Raw genomic sequence first — 12,588 nt, forward strand, 5'->3', positions numbered from 1 at the left:
CTGCCTGCAAGATGTGCTGGGGTAATGGTGGAACAGAACTTGTGGGAGTGGCCAGCCAACGACTGGTCCAAATTGAGGCCCACACCCTGAGAGAGAGAGCCCATGGCTGACACTGAATGGCCAGGAATCAGAGGCTGGATAGCTCAGAGACCTAGGATGGAACCAGATACAACTGGAAAAAAAAGTCAATGTAATGATTCCTAATGACTGATATTCAGCTATACTCACTATCAGTGCCTAATCTGACTGTCACCGGAGAGGCCTCTCTCAGCAGCTGGTGGGAACAGATGCAGAGACCCAGAGCCAAGTGCTGAGCAGAGCTCAGGAGACCCCTGTGGAATAGGGAGAGGAAGGACTGTCGGAGCCAGAAGGGTCGAGGACACCATGAAAACACGGCCCACAGAATCAACCAAGCATTTACAGTCTCTCACATAAGCATTCACAGACGGAACTGACAGTCAAGAAGCCTGCATGTTCTGACCTAGGTCCTTGAATATACGTGACAGTTGTGAAGCTTGGTGTTCTTGTGGGCCTCCTTAACAGTGGGAGTTGATGGAGTGGCTGACTCTTTTGCCTGCTCTTGGGACTCTTTTCCTCCTACCAGGTTCCATTGTCCAGACTTTATATGAGGTTTGTGGCTAGCCTTATTGTTAGCTTGCTATGCCATGTTCAGTTGATGTCCCTGGGAGGCCTGCTCATTTCTGAAGGGGAACAGAGGAGTGGATCTGGGAAGAGGGGAGGCCGGGGAAGTACTGGGAGGAGTGGAGGGAGGGGAAACTGTGGTTGGGATGTGCTGTATAAGAAAAGAATAAAAAAATAGGAAATGAACAGAGAATTCTCAATAAAAGACACACAAATGGCTAATGTTTACCAGACTAAAACTACTTTGAGATGCATACTTCCCAGAGCAGGACTGGGATTCTACCTCACTCCACGAAGGAAATAAGGGACAAGTGCCAGTGAGGAGGCCAGGAAAGAGCAGCACTCACACACGCTGTTGGCACAGACACAATGGAACCCTGTCTGGAGTTCTCTCCAGAAAGTAAAAATAGCACTACCATATGATCCAGGACCACTCCTGGGCACATCCCTGCAGAAGCCCATACTGCATTACAGAGATAATCTTAAAAAGCAATGAAGGAGCTTGGCTGGAGGTCATCTACATAGGAGGAAAATGCTGATCCGAGAACCTAGGAGACAGGAGATGAAAACCCCAGTACCAGATGTAGGAGACTTCCCTGTAAGTTGTTGGCAAAGATGGCTTCAGAGGCCCCCCAAATAAGTAGGCTATTATATTGTTCTGGGATGTCCACCAACCTAAACGGTAAGACCCTGTTGGTGAATACACGATACCTTGGTTGCAGGACATGGAAAAATCAAACTGGAAATGACCCCTGCCTTGCTGACTACCTTTCAGACTGCCAGAAGTTACTACGTAGTCAGCCAGGGAAAAGAGCCAGCATTGTTCCTAGCCAGCTGTAGACCGTGTAAGCTACAACAGTGACTTGTAAGACAAGATCTGCTGCTAGTACACAGTGGCTAGACGGTTACAGGAGGATGAACAACTGTGCTCTGTGTGTGTGTCAGGCTGGGTGTGAGGCCGACTGCACAGGAAGGCGTTCATGCTGGTGCTGTGGACATGCTTCAAGTCCCATGGCTGGTGGCTTAGTTAGGACGACCATTGCTGTGATGACACACCATGATCAAGGCAACTGCAGGAGGACAGGGCTTATTTTGCTCACAGTTCCATGTAACAGTTCATCATCAAAATTAGTGAGAGCAGGAACTCAAGCAGTGAGGGCAGGAGCTGATGGTTAGGCCACGGGAGGGTGCTGCTTACTAGCTTGCTCCTTAAGACTTGCATAGCCTGCTTTCTTATAGACTCCAGGACCAGCAGCCCAGGAATGGCACCACCTACACAATGGGCTGGGCCCCCCTCCATCAATTACTAATTAAATGCCCTACAGGCTTGCCTGATATTATGGAGGCATTTAATTAAGGTTCCTTCCTCTCAGATGACTTAGTTTGTGTTAAGTTGACATTTGGGGCGGTCACTTGCCTTTGTTTGTTAAACCCTTCACATAGATATGACTAAGACATGTTTTCAGACACATTAGGGAAATTTCTTCATGAAGCCAACATGAGCTTAATGCAGACAGCTGGTCAAGGTGCTGAGACTTTTGAGTGACTTTTTTTTCCCCTTAAAATTGAAAATAGATTCTCCTCTTAGATCCCCCAACTCCATCTCCCCTCAGAAAGGAGCAACTTAAACACTAAACGAGAGCTATATCACCTGCTCCAAAGCTCAGGGTAGGTCAAGGAAGCCGGAGCAGAAGACTGTAAGAGTGAGGGCGTGTGGAAGAAGACTGTGGGTGCTGTGTTCTGGGCACAAACTCACAGCAGCTACGCTCGTCATACCGAGCCTGCACAAGGCTGGGTAAAACAACCTTTGGTCACGTCATGGATGGAGAAGAGGCTAGGGAATCCTGTGCCTTCCCAAGGAGCGCTGGGTAATGGATGGCTAATGGGACAGGGAGTGCCTTGATCTTTAGTCACAGTCACTGGTGAGTCACCCACATCCTGATGGAAAGCTCCCCGAAAATGCCCACGCAGGCAGTCATGGTTATACTTAGTGTGACACACACTCGTGCCTGCCTGTGCATGCACACACACACACACACACACACACACACGCATACACACATGCACGCACACACACACACACAAGATATGAAAGTAGGAAATCTCTGGCATAGAAAAGTGTCAGCAGGGACGGGAGCAGGTCAGGGGAACGAGTGTGATTCGAATGCTTTATAAACACGTACGAAACTGTCACGTACTGACAAATTCTATTTGAATCAAACCTTCAAAAATAAAAGTTAAGTGAAAAATTACGTCCCCCCATCCCCCCAAAGGTTGGTTTGAGAATGTTAATTTGGGACTTACAAGCTTCACAAAGGTACAAATTGGGCTTTCAGAATGTAAGCTAGAATTTGAGTGAGAAGAGACTAGGTTAGATTAATGGTCGTTTACAGGCCGTGAAGGAACATTAGTGGATGTGACACCACAAAAAAAAAAAACACATAAAATCAAAAGCAGAACAAGGACTGAAAACACACAGTGCAGCATTAGCTCCATGTGGACAACTTAAAGCAGTCAAACATGCCACCTGGAGTTCCCTAAAGAAATAGAGGACGGAAAAAAAGGGTAAATTTACTGACCTCATATAAAAGAAATCCAAGAGAACCCAAGTACAGCAAATATGAAGAAACCACAGCATACCCACCACCATCAAATTGCTCAGGTCAACAACAGGACAATCTGCAAAGCAGCTAAAAAGCTAAAAGAACCTCACACGACCTAGTGAGGCACAAAGGAAAGGAGAACATGTCCTATCGAGGGACATAGGTCAGGAGAACACATATGTATTGGCTGGTTTTGTGTGTCAACTTGACACAAGTTAAAAGTCATCAGAAGGAAGGAGCCTCAGTTGAGAAACCGCCTTGATGAGAGATACAGTGTACATTTTCTCAAGTGATCATGGGGGAGGTCCAGCCCATGATGGATGGTAGCATCCCCGGGCTGGTGGTCCTTCTGGAAGGTGGTCTGGGTAAGCCGTGGGAAGCAAACCAGTAACTGCAGCCTCTGTGGTCTCGGCAACAGCTCTGACCTCCAGATCCTGCCTATTTTAGTTCCTGTGCTGACTTCCTTCAAGGATGAACAGCAATACTGAAGTGTAGGCCAAATGAACCCCTTTCTCCCCAACTTGCTTTTGTCATGGTATTTCATCACAACATGAACCTAAGACAAATTGGTACCAGGAGTGGGATATTGCTATGGCAGATTTGACCATGTTTTTGGGAGGACTGTGGAGGGACTTTGGAACTTTGGGCTAGAAAAGTCATTGAGTGTTAACAGCTCTATGGGATGTTCTGTAGGAACTTGAAAAATAAGAATTTTGAGAGCAGTGCAGAAGATGTAGGCCTGGCTTTTGAAATTTCTGAGGGAAGTTTAAAGATCCCACCAGGGCCATTTGTTATTTTGAATTAAGTTTTTGTGGTCTGGTTACCTGGGGCTGAAGATTAACTGTGATTAACAAGATCCCAGATCCCAGAACAACTAAAGCAAAATTTTGTTTGGCTGAAATACTTGATGATGGGAGGGTGGAGCTAAGAAATTAGTGGTGATTAAGAAGAGACCAGCATCACGGAGGTAAACTCTTCTGGAAAGTATTTCCTGAGAGCACAGTGAAGCTGTGCTTCAGAGGTGGCCAATGTTGTACACCTCATGTTCAGATTGTGACAGTGCCCTGGTTCTTCCCTCTTGAAAGAGGTATTTACTTTTTTTTTTCTTTTTCGAGACACGGTTTCCCTGTAGTTTCTAGAGCCTGTCCTGGAACTAGCTCTTGTAGACCAGGCTGGCCTCGAACTCAGAGATCTACCTGCCTCTGCCTCCCGAGTGCTGGGATTAAAGGCGTGCGCCACCACCGCCCTTAATTTTGATTCTTAAAGGAGTCCACAGGTGAAAGACTTGAACTTTTAAAAGAGATTCGATATATTTTAGACTTATTTATTTGTTATGTACACAGAGTTCTGTCTGCATGCATACCTGCAGGCCAGAAGACAGCATCATTACAGATGGTTGTGAGCCACCACGTGGTTGCTGAGAATTGAACTCAGGACCTCTGGAAGAGCAGCCAGTGCTCTTAACCGCTAAGCCATCTCTTCAGCCTGAGATTGGATATTTTAAAGATACTGAAATTTTAATGTGTTTGAGATCAGGAGAACATGTCCTGGTGATGGACAAAGGCCAGGAGAACATAGTCTTGGCAGAAATCATGGAAACTACATGAGATATAGACATAGGGAGGCCAGCCTCACACTGGCCCATTTCCCCAGCTCCCTTCTCCTGATTTCCTGAATGGGAATGGAACTTGAAGCCTTGCGTATGTTAGGAACATTCCTTACCTCTGAACTGTATTCCAGTCCTCTCTTCATCTCTTTACATGTTTTAGACACAGTCTTACTAAGTTACTGAGTCTGGCCTTGAAAAAACTCTCTAATCTTACAATTCTCTCCTGAGTAGTGAAACTATATGAAACTAACTTGACATTTTACCTGGGCAAAACATCTTTCCAAAACCAAAAATGAGCCCAGCAACTCCATTTCCACTGAACAGAAAAGGGGATTCAAACATTGATTGTTCCCAAACCATAATCCACAACAGCTGAACAGGAAAGAGAACCCAAGTATTTAGCACTGAATGAATAAACAATCTATGGTAAATATATAAATGTATACACGATAGTATTATTGATAAAATTACAAGGTATATTCTACAATGCAGATGGACCTATAAAATAGCATGTTCAGTTAAAGAAACTAGATACAAAAGGTCAGATCCTGTATGATTCCATTTATCTGACTGTGCTCAATAGGCCAATGCATAGAAGCAAGTAGAGGGCAAATGGGCTGAGTGCTGTCAGAGCTGAGGGCGAAGGGGGGGACTGGTTGCTTAGCTGGTACAGATTTTACTATATAATGATAAAAATGTCTTAGAACTAGACAGAAGTGATTGCATCATACCCTGAATGAATATAAGATGACTCACTTTACAATGATTAATTTTATGACATGTAAGTTTCACCTGGGAATTAAAAACCAATGATGAATCATAAAACATAAAAATGATAAATTGGACTTTATCAAAATAAAAAAAAATTATACATCAAGGAACAGTCACAAGAGGGTGCAAGACAACATGTAACCTGGTAGGATATATTTGTGATCATTTATCTGCTAAAGATCTGCAGTCCAGAATATGCAGAGAACTCCTGTCAATCAACAACAACAAAAGACGCAACTGAACAGCACTGAAAGTGAGTTGAAACATATTCCTACAGTTGAGAGCCCCTTGTAACTCATACTGCAATTAAGTTGACTGTACTGAGAGGTAGCATCTGGGTTAGGGATACTGCTCCTGGTAGAACTTTTGCCGGGGTTCTAGCCTCTGCACGGTAAAGTAAACACATGAATAACAACACCACAAAGGGGTAGGGAATTTAAGAGGTGGTGAGATCACAGAGCATTCACAAACACATTGCAGTCCCTGTCCCAGGGGTGGCAGAGACAAACGAGAGAGTAAATATGGCTCCCTTCTAGCCTGTGATGCCTTTAGACACACTTCCTAGCCATGACAATTATGAGCCACACACACCTACATTACATATAAATTATCCAATCTTTACTGTCCTCAAAGGCAGGCATTTCTCTATGGATACAGAAATGGTCACGAAGAACTCAAAACATGTCGAGTCATTAGTGAAATCAAGGTCACAATGGCAACAACTTCATACAAACAAAGGTGGCTAGAATTAACAAAAGCAACTTGCAAGCATGGCTCATGTTGTATGCCAACCAGATAGCATTTGGAATCACCTAAAATCTAAGAAACCGAGCATGCCTCTGAAGGATTTTCCCAGTTGGGTCATTTGAAATGGGAAGACCTACTCTAAATCTGGGTCACAACTGGTGGCAGCTCATATAAAAGGACATGAAGGAAGCTTTAGCTTTTTGCCTGCTTGCCTTCACTCTTGCTGGCAAGTTCACCTGTAAGGGTGGAGACAGTGTGGCAGGAAACAGCACTCTATCATAGAGGACCAGGATTTGATTTCCAGAACCCACATGGTGGCTGACACCACCTGTAACTCCAATTTCAGGGGATCCAGTTCCATGATGAATTTACATAAATGCAGACAAAACATCCATCCATACAAAAATTAAAGAGTTTGCCCAGCTGGTTTTCAGTCTTGCTTTGGTCCAGTATTCCTCACTATGCTCCCATACCTGTTTTAGAATAATATATATTCTGTGCCATTATATGTTGGAAGTATGTGATCTATATTTTGATTTTTATTTTATATGGGAATACAGTTAAGAAACTGCATGATTCTCAGAAAAGACTTTGAATTTAGACTTGTAAATAAATTTGAAACTATTATATACTATGGGACTTTTGAAGTTGAACTAAATGCATTTTTTGCAATATGATATGACTATAGGGATTTGGGGGCCAGGGAATGGAATGTGGTGGTTTGGAAGAAAACGGCCCCCAAAGAGAGTGGCACTATTAGGAGGTATGGTTTTGTTGGAGGAAGTGTGTCACTATGGAGGTGGACTTCGAGGTTTTATATATGCTTAAGCCATGCCAATGACACAGACCAAATCCTTTTGCCTGATTTTCAGATGTAGGACTCAGATCCAGCACCACGTCTCCTGCATGCCATCATGCTGCACAGTGATGATGACGATGGTGATGATGATGGTGATGACAACCAACGATGTGGAAGTGTAAGACGAATCTCCTTCCCAAGTTGGTTTGCTCATGGTGCTTCATCACAGCAACTACACATTACACACTAACTAAACAGGGTTCCAGTTCCGGTGCTAAGCAAGAAACTACCTACAGCTAATATACCCTGGCAAAAGGAAGACAGGATTTCTCCAGCAGGATCTCACTGGGTAGACCAACTGCACGCAGTGCAGGCCCTATGCCAGGAGTACCTGCCAACACAAAACAAACCCAATGGTAATTTTTGTGGGCCGCTTGTGTCATTTTGATTTGTTTTGGCATTTTTTTTTGTCTTTGCATCTGATTTTTTTTTTTTAATTTTGATAGATCAAAAACATAAGGTTGGATGAGTAGGAGGTGGAGAGGATCTGGGAGGAATTGGAGGAGGGAAAAACATGACCAAAATATATTGTATGAAAATATTTTTCAGTAAAAATAAAAAAGGCTTTTTAAATCAAACAGAAACATAAAAGAATCAAATTGTCCGTGAGAAACTTAATGTCAATCAAATCTGCCAAGCGTGTTCTGTCAGTTGCTCTCCTCGGAAGGTAAGGCTTGGGCATCTATCTCATTCACTTCCTCACTCTGGACATCCAGTCCCCCTTCTCTTCTGTTTTGCCACTCTAAGTTCTTTCCGAAAGTTTCAACATTCAGTGAATTTCAGAAATTGGAAATAATTTTGCAACCGGCTTATTTTCAGACTGCTCAGTAAACAGCTCTAGACATTAACAAAGAGTGCACACTAAGATTCTCCCGTGTCTTCGGATCCAGCCACTCACCTCTTGGGAAAGCTGTTTTACTTGGTCCTTTTGATGTTCCAGATCTTTTAAAATGAATGAATTTTGTTTTTCTAACTGAAGAACTCTTCTTGCCAAGTGGACACTAGGTGAATAAAATGAAAAGTATTCATGCATATAAAAGTAGACTAAAAGCTACCTACACTCGATAGATAACTGTGTGCTTGAAAACCCACTCATCGTTTCCTAATAACATATATAGCAACAGAGAAAATGACAATAGTTATAAAAACACTGGAGGAGCAATACTTCACACCACCTCTGAACTCTGAAAGTCTTAATTCTGCATGATAATTCTAATATACCGATTACAGTAATCTTGGTTTCTAACCCTTCCTACCAAAGCAGGAACAATTATATTATGCTACTAGCTTGACCGAAAAAGCCAGAACGTTTCACAATGATAAAATGGGTTTCTTATTTTTTTTTTTTTTAATTTCTAACAACACCAGAGAAAAGAATGAGCCCTATTGTGTTGTATAATCTTTTTTTGGCTTTTTGGGGGGTCTACCACCCAGCTCCCAAATACATCACACAGAGCTTATTAGTACAAATGCCTGGCCTTTGCTTGGTTTGTTTCTTGTAAGCTTTTCTTAAATTATCCCATCTATCTTTGGCCTCGGGGCTTTGATCATTCTCTATTCCTTATACCTTTCCTCTTCTTACTCTGTATAGCTTTGAGGCTGGCTGGCTTCTGACGTCCTCCTCCCCTTATTCTCTCGTTGCTCTTCCTCTTTCTCATTTTTTTCTTCTATTTATCCTCTCTGCCTGCCAGTCCCACCTATCCTTGCTCCTGCCTCACTATTGGCCGTTCAGCTCTTTATTAGACCATCAGGTGTTTTAGACAGGAAAAGAATCACAGCTTCACAGAGTTAAACAAAAGCAGCATAAACAAAAGCAACACACCTTTACATTATTAAATAAACGTTCCACTAAATAAACAAAAGTAACACACCTTAAAATAATATTCCCAACACTATTGTATGTATATTTCCCAACCAAAGACAAAGGAGTTCACATCAGACTCTGCTAAATATCACCCAGCATATATATGTGTAAGAACTGCCCAACCAAGTAAAAAATACAAGTTCCAATACATGTTTATACAGAGATCTCAGCAGTATGTCTACATCTTATCATCTTTGATCTGGCACACATTTGCCAATCAGCTGAAATCAATGATGAAATACAACAGTCTTCATTTTCTGAGACTCATTCTCTAAAAACCTATTCTGCAACAAACATGGCAGACAGCAATGTGAAATGTGGCTGGAGCTGAGCAGGCGTCACTACAACAGCAACTGAGACCATCGTCGTCACCCTCACAACAGCCATCCTGTCTTTCTGCACTCTGTTAAAAGTCTCCTAACTCCTCCACTCCATCTTAGAGAACAACTACCTCCTTCTCTATGAGTTTTAAAGGAATCTATAGTTTATATTTTATTAATTTTTATGCTAAAAGCCATACTTTATATATAGCAATACAATTTACACATTAACATTGTAATAGAATTTGACATAGTTTTGTATAGGAAAAAATTCAGGTTATAAAACCTCTCCCTCTAGGGGAAAAGAAAAAAAATCCCATTTTCTTCATGAGTCCATAAAACAAATGCATAGTTTTGGGTTTTTTGAGATAAGGTTTCACTTTGTAACTGTCTCAGAACATCGTTCTGTACAAAACTATGTAGACCAGGCTGGCCTTGAACTCAGAGATCTGCCTGCCTATGCCTCTTGAGTGCTGGAATTAAAGGCATGAATCACCACAACTGGCTCGAACGAAATATCTTAATGTTAATTTTGAATTAAATCTGTTGGTGTAAATGCTGCTTTTAACTATATCTGTAAACTCAGTATTTTAGATCACTAGCTCCACTTCTGTTTATTTAATTAAAAATCCTGATTATTATCAATCACACTTCCATCTTCTTTCTTACCCTTCATACACATGTTGGGCACAGTTCTCCATATTTTTATTTCTCAGAGAATTTACCCTTTAGAGTCTTCTCTAAATAACAATTTCTCAACAAATGATGAAGGCATAGGCAATATTTATGTAATATTAATTGCAAAAGAATGAACACAGTCAAATTCAATTGCAAAGAAGTATTGATGATATGGGATTTTTATGCAAATAAAATTTTGTGTTCTCTGCTAAGAGATGAGAGATGCATGGAATAACGAGACACAACTGGTGTGGGACAACTGTACTCTGTCAATCATGTTTTAAATAAACACTGATTGGCCAGTAGCCAGGCAGAAAGTATAAGTGGGACAACCAGACAGGAAGTAGAGGTGGGTCAATAGAACAGGAGAATTCTGGGAAGGAGGAAGTCCATTCCTCCCCAGTCCTTTCTCAACCACAGAAGAAGGAGGATGTGACCTGCCCCACTGAAAAAGGTACTGAGCCATGTGGCTAACATATACTAGAATAATGGGCTAGTATAAGTTATAAGAGTTAATAAGAGGGGCTGGAGAGATGGCTCAGCAGTTAAGAGCACTGACTGCTCTTCCAGAGGTCTCGAGTTCAATTCCCAGCAACCACATGTTGGCTCACAGCCACCCATAATGAAATCTGGTACCCTCTTATGGCCTGCAGGGATACACGCAGACACAATACTGCACACACAATAAATAAATAACTAAATAAATAAATAAATAAATAAATATTTTTAAGAAGAGTTAATAAGAAGCCTGAGCTAATGGTCCAATCAGTTTATAACTTATGAAGACCTCTGTGTGATTTTCTTTGGGGCTAAATGGCTGTGGGACCTGGTGGGAGGCCAGAAAACAGGACAGATACCCCATCATCATGCAACGGTCACCCTTAAAAAATATTCTGAAGATGACGGTGACCTGGCAATATCAAGTGAAGTACATTACACTGTTCATTGCTTTGGGTTATTTTTTTTTAGTATAATTCTCTTATTCAGATATGGTGACAAAATGAAAAATATCATATGGCATAAATACTGAATCAAGAAATTCCATGCCAGCCAGTACTTTAGTGTTAAAACAGGGACAGTATTCTAGTAGGAATGTCCCTGGGTTTTAATTAAGGCATTTGGAGATAGAAAAATAACTCAAGGCCGGGCGGTGGTGGCGCACGCCTTTAATCCCAGCACTCGGGAGGCAGAGGCAGGCGGATCTCTGTGAGTTCGAGACTAGCCTGGTCTACAAGAGCTAGTTCCAGGACAGGCTCTAAAAAAAGCTGCAGAGAAACCCTGTCTCGAAAAACCAAAAAAAAAAAAAAAAGAAAAATAACTCAAAACAGAAGCAAGGCCCTACAGTGTGGGTATGACATGACAGAGAACTGAAGCTGTAGTTCCAAGGATCCCACCCCTTGTGACCACCACAGGCACTGGGTACACATATACAGCATACACATATGTGCAGGTAAAACTCTCACATGCATACAGTAAAATAATACAATTCTTTTTTTTAAAAATTCCATACTAGGCAGTAAATTTTACAGATTAAAAATGTTCTAAACATGTCTCCCAGCATCCAGATCAGCCCAATCAAAGAGGTACACACCAAGACAACAGTGCTTGGGTGTCGCCCATGAGGTGTAGAAATACGAGCAGTACACACAACCAGAAAATCCTGTCTGCTACTTCCAAATAGTTGCTACTCAAACAAAAACATTACTTCAGATTTTCAAGTTTTATCATGTCAGGGAGCTAATTTTATTTTAATGTACTTCAAGTATCTAAGCCCTTTTTGGCTTTCCACAGTTGTGTACCAGAAAGAGTTTGAAGAAATTTTAGCAATTTTTTTATGCTTATATGAAACTTCAAAGTGTGAGTACCTTATTGTATACTTACATGCTGATCAGAAATTTTAGGGTCAGCCGGGCAGTGGCGGCCCATGCCTTTAATCCCAGCACTTGGGATGCAGAGGCAGATGGATCTCTTTGAATTTGAGGCTAGCCTGGTCTACAGGAGCTAGTTCCAGGACAGGCACCAAAGCTACAGAGAAACCTTGTCTCAAAAAACCCACCCCCCCCCAAAAAAAAAGAAAGAAAGAAATTTTAGGGTCATATTTCAAATGAGAAACACAAAGCTACTGCCACTTCTTCACAGGGAACTGGCAATAGAGTGCCTGCAGAAACTGTTCACAGCAAAAAAAGCAAGGGCCCATATCTCATGTACTTAAAAATGCTTCATTAAAAATTTACAACAAAAAATTTAATTGAATTATTTTAATTGGTGTCTAGGGAGAAATTCTGGAAGCCTGGCTTTTCTTGCTGTACAACTGACTTAAGAATGTGCTAACTGACACAACCTCCTAGTGTTCACTGGACACTTACTCTGTGCTAAACACTGTCAAGTGATCTTCATAAACATTTTCTCAACTTAATGTTTAAAATATTCTTTTGGAAGCAAGAGGCTTAAATCTTTTTCATGGGATTTAACATTTTTATTGACAGTAACATGGC

At 41.7% G+C, this 12,588-nt stretch overlaps 1 protein-coding gene across 2 annotated transcripts in view; it reads right to left on the reverse strand.

The window, feature by feature from the left end:
• The window catches only part of Pibf1 (progesterone immunomodulatory binding factor 1), a 159,334-nt gene that overhangs the window by 47,321 nt on the left and 99,425 nt on the right, over window positions 1–12,588 (reverse strand). For both annotated transcript variants that reach the window (XM_038310669.1, XM_038310670.1), the window contains exon 14: window positions 8,130–8,232. In XM_038310669.1, the coding sequence (XP_038166597.1) occupies window positions 8,130–8,232 (103 nt within the window). The remainder of the gene's footprint in view (window positions 1–8,129; window positions 8,233–12,588) is intronic.

The sequence above is a fragment of the Arvicola amphibius genome, chromosome 13 (assembly GCF_903992535.2).
Source record: "Arvicola amphibius chromosome 13, mArvAmp1.2, whole genome shotgun sequence".
Lineage (NCBI taxonomy): Eukaryota > Metazoa > Chordata > Mammalia > Rodentia > Cricetidae > Arvicola > Arvicola amphibius.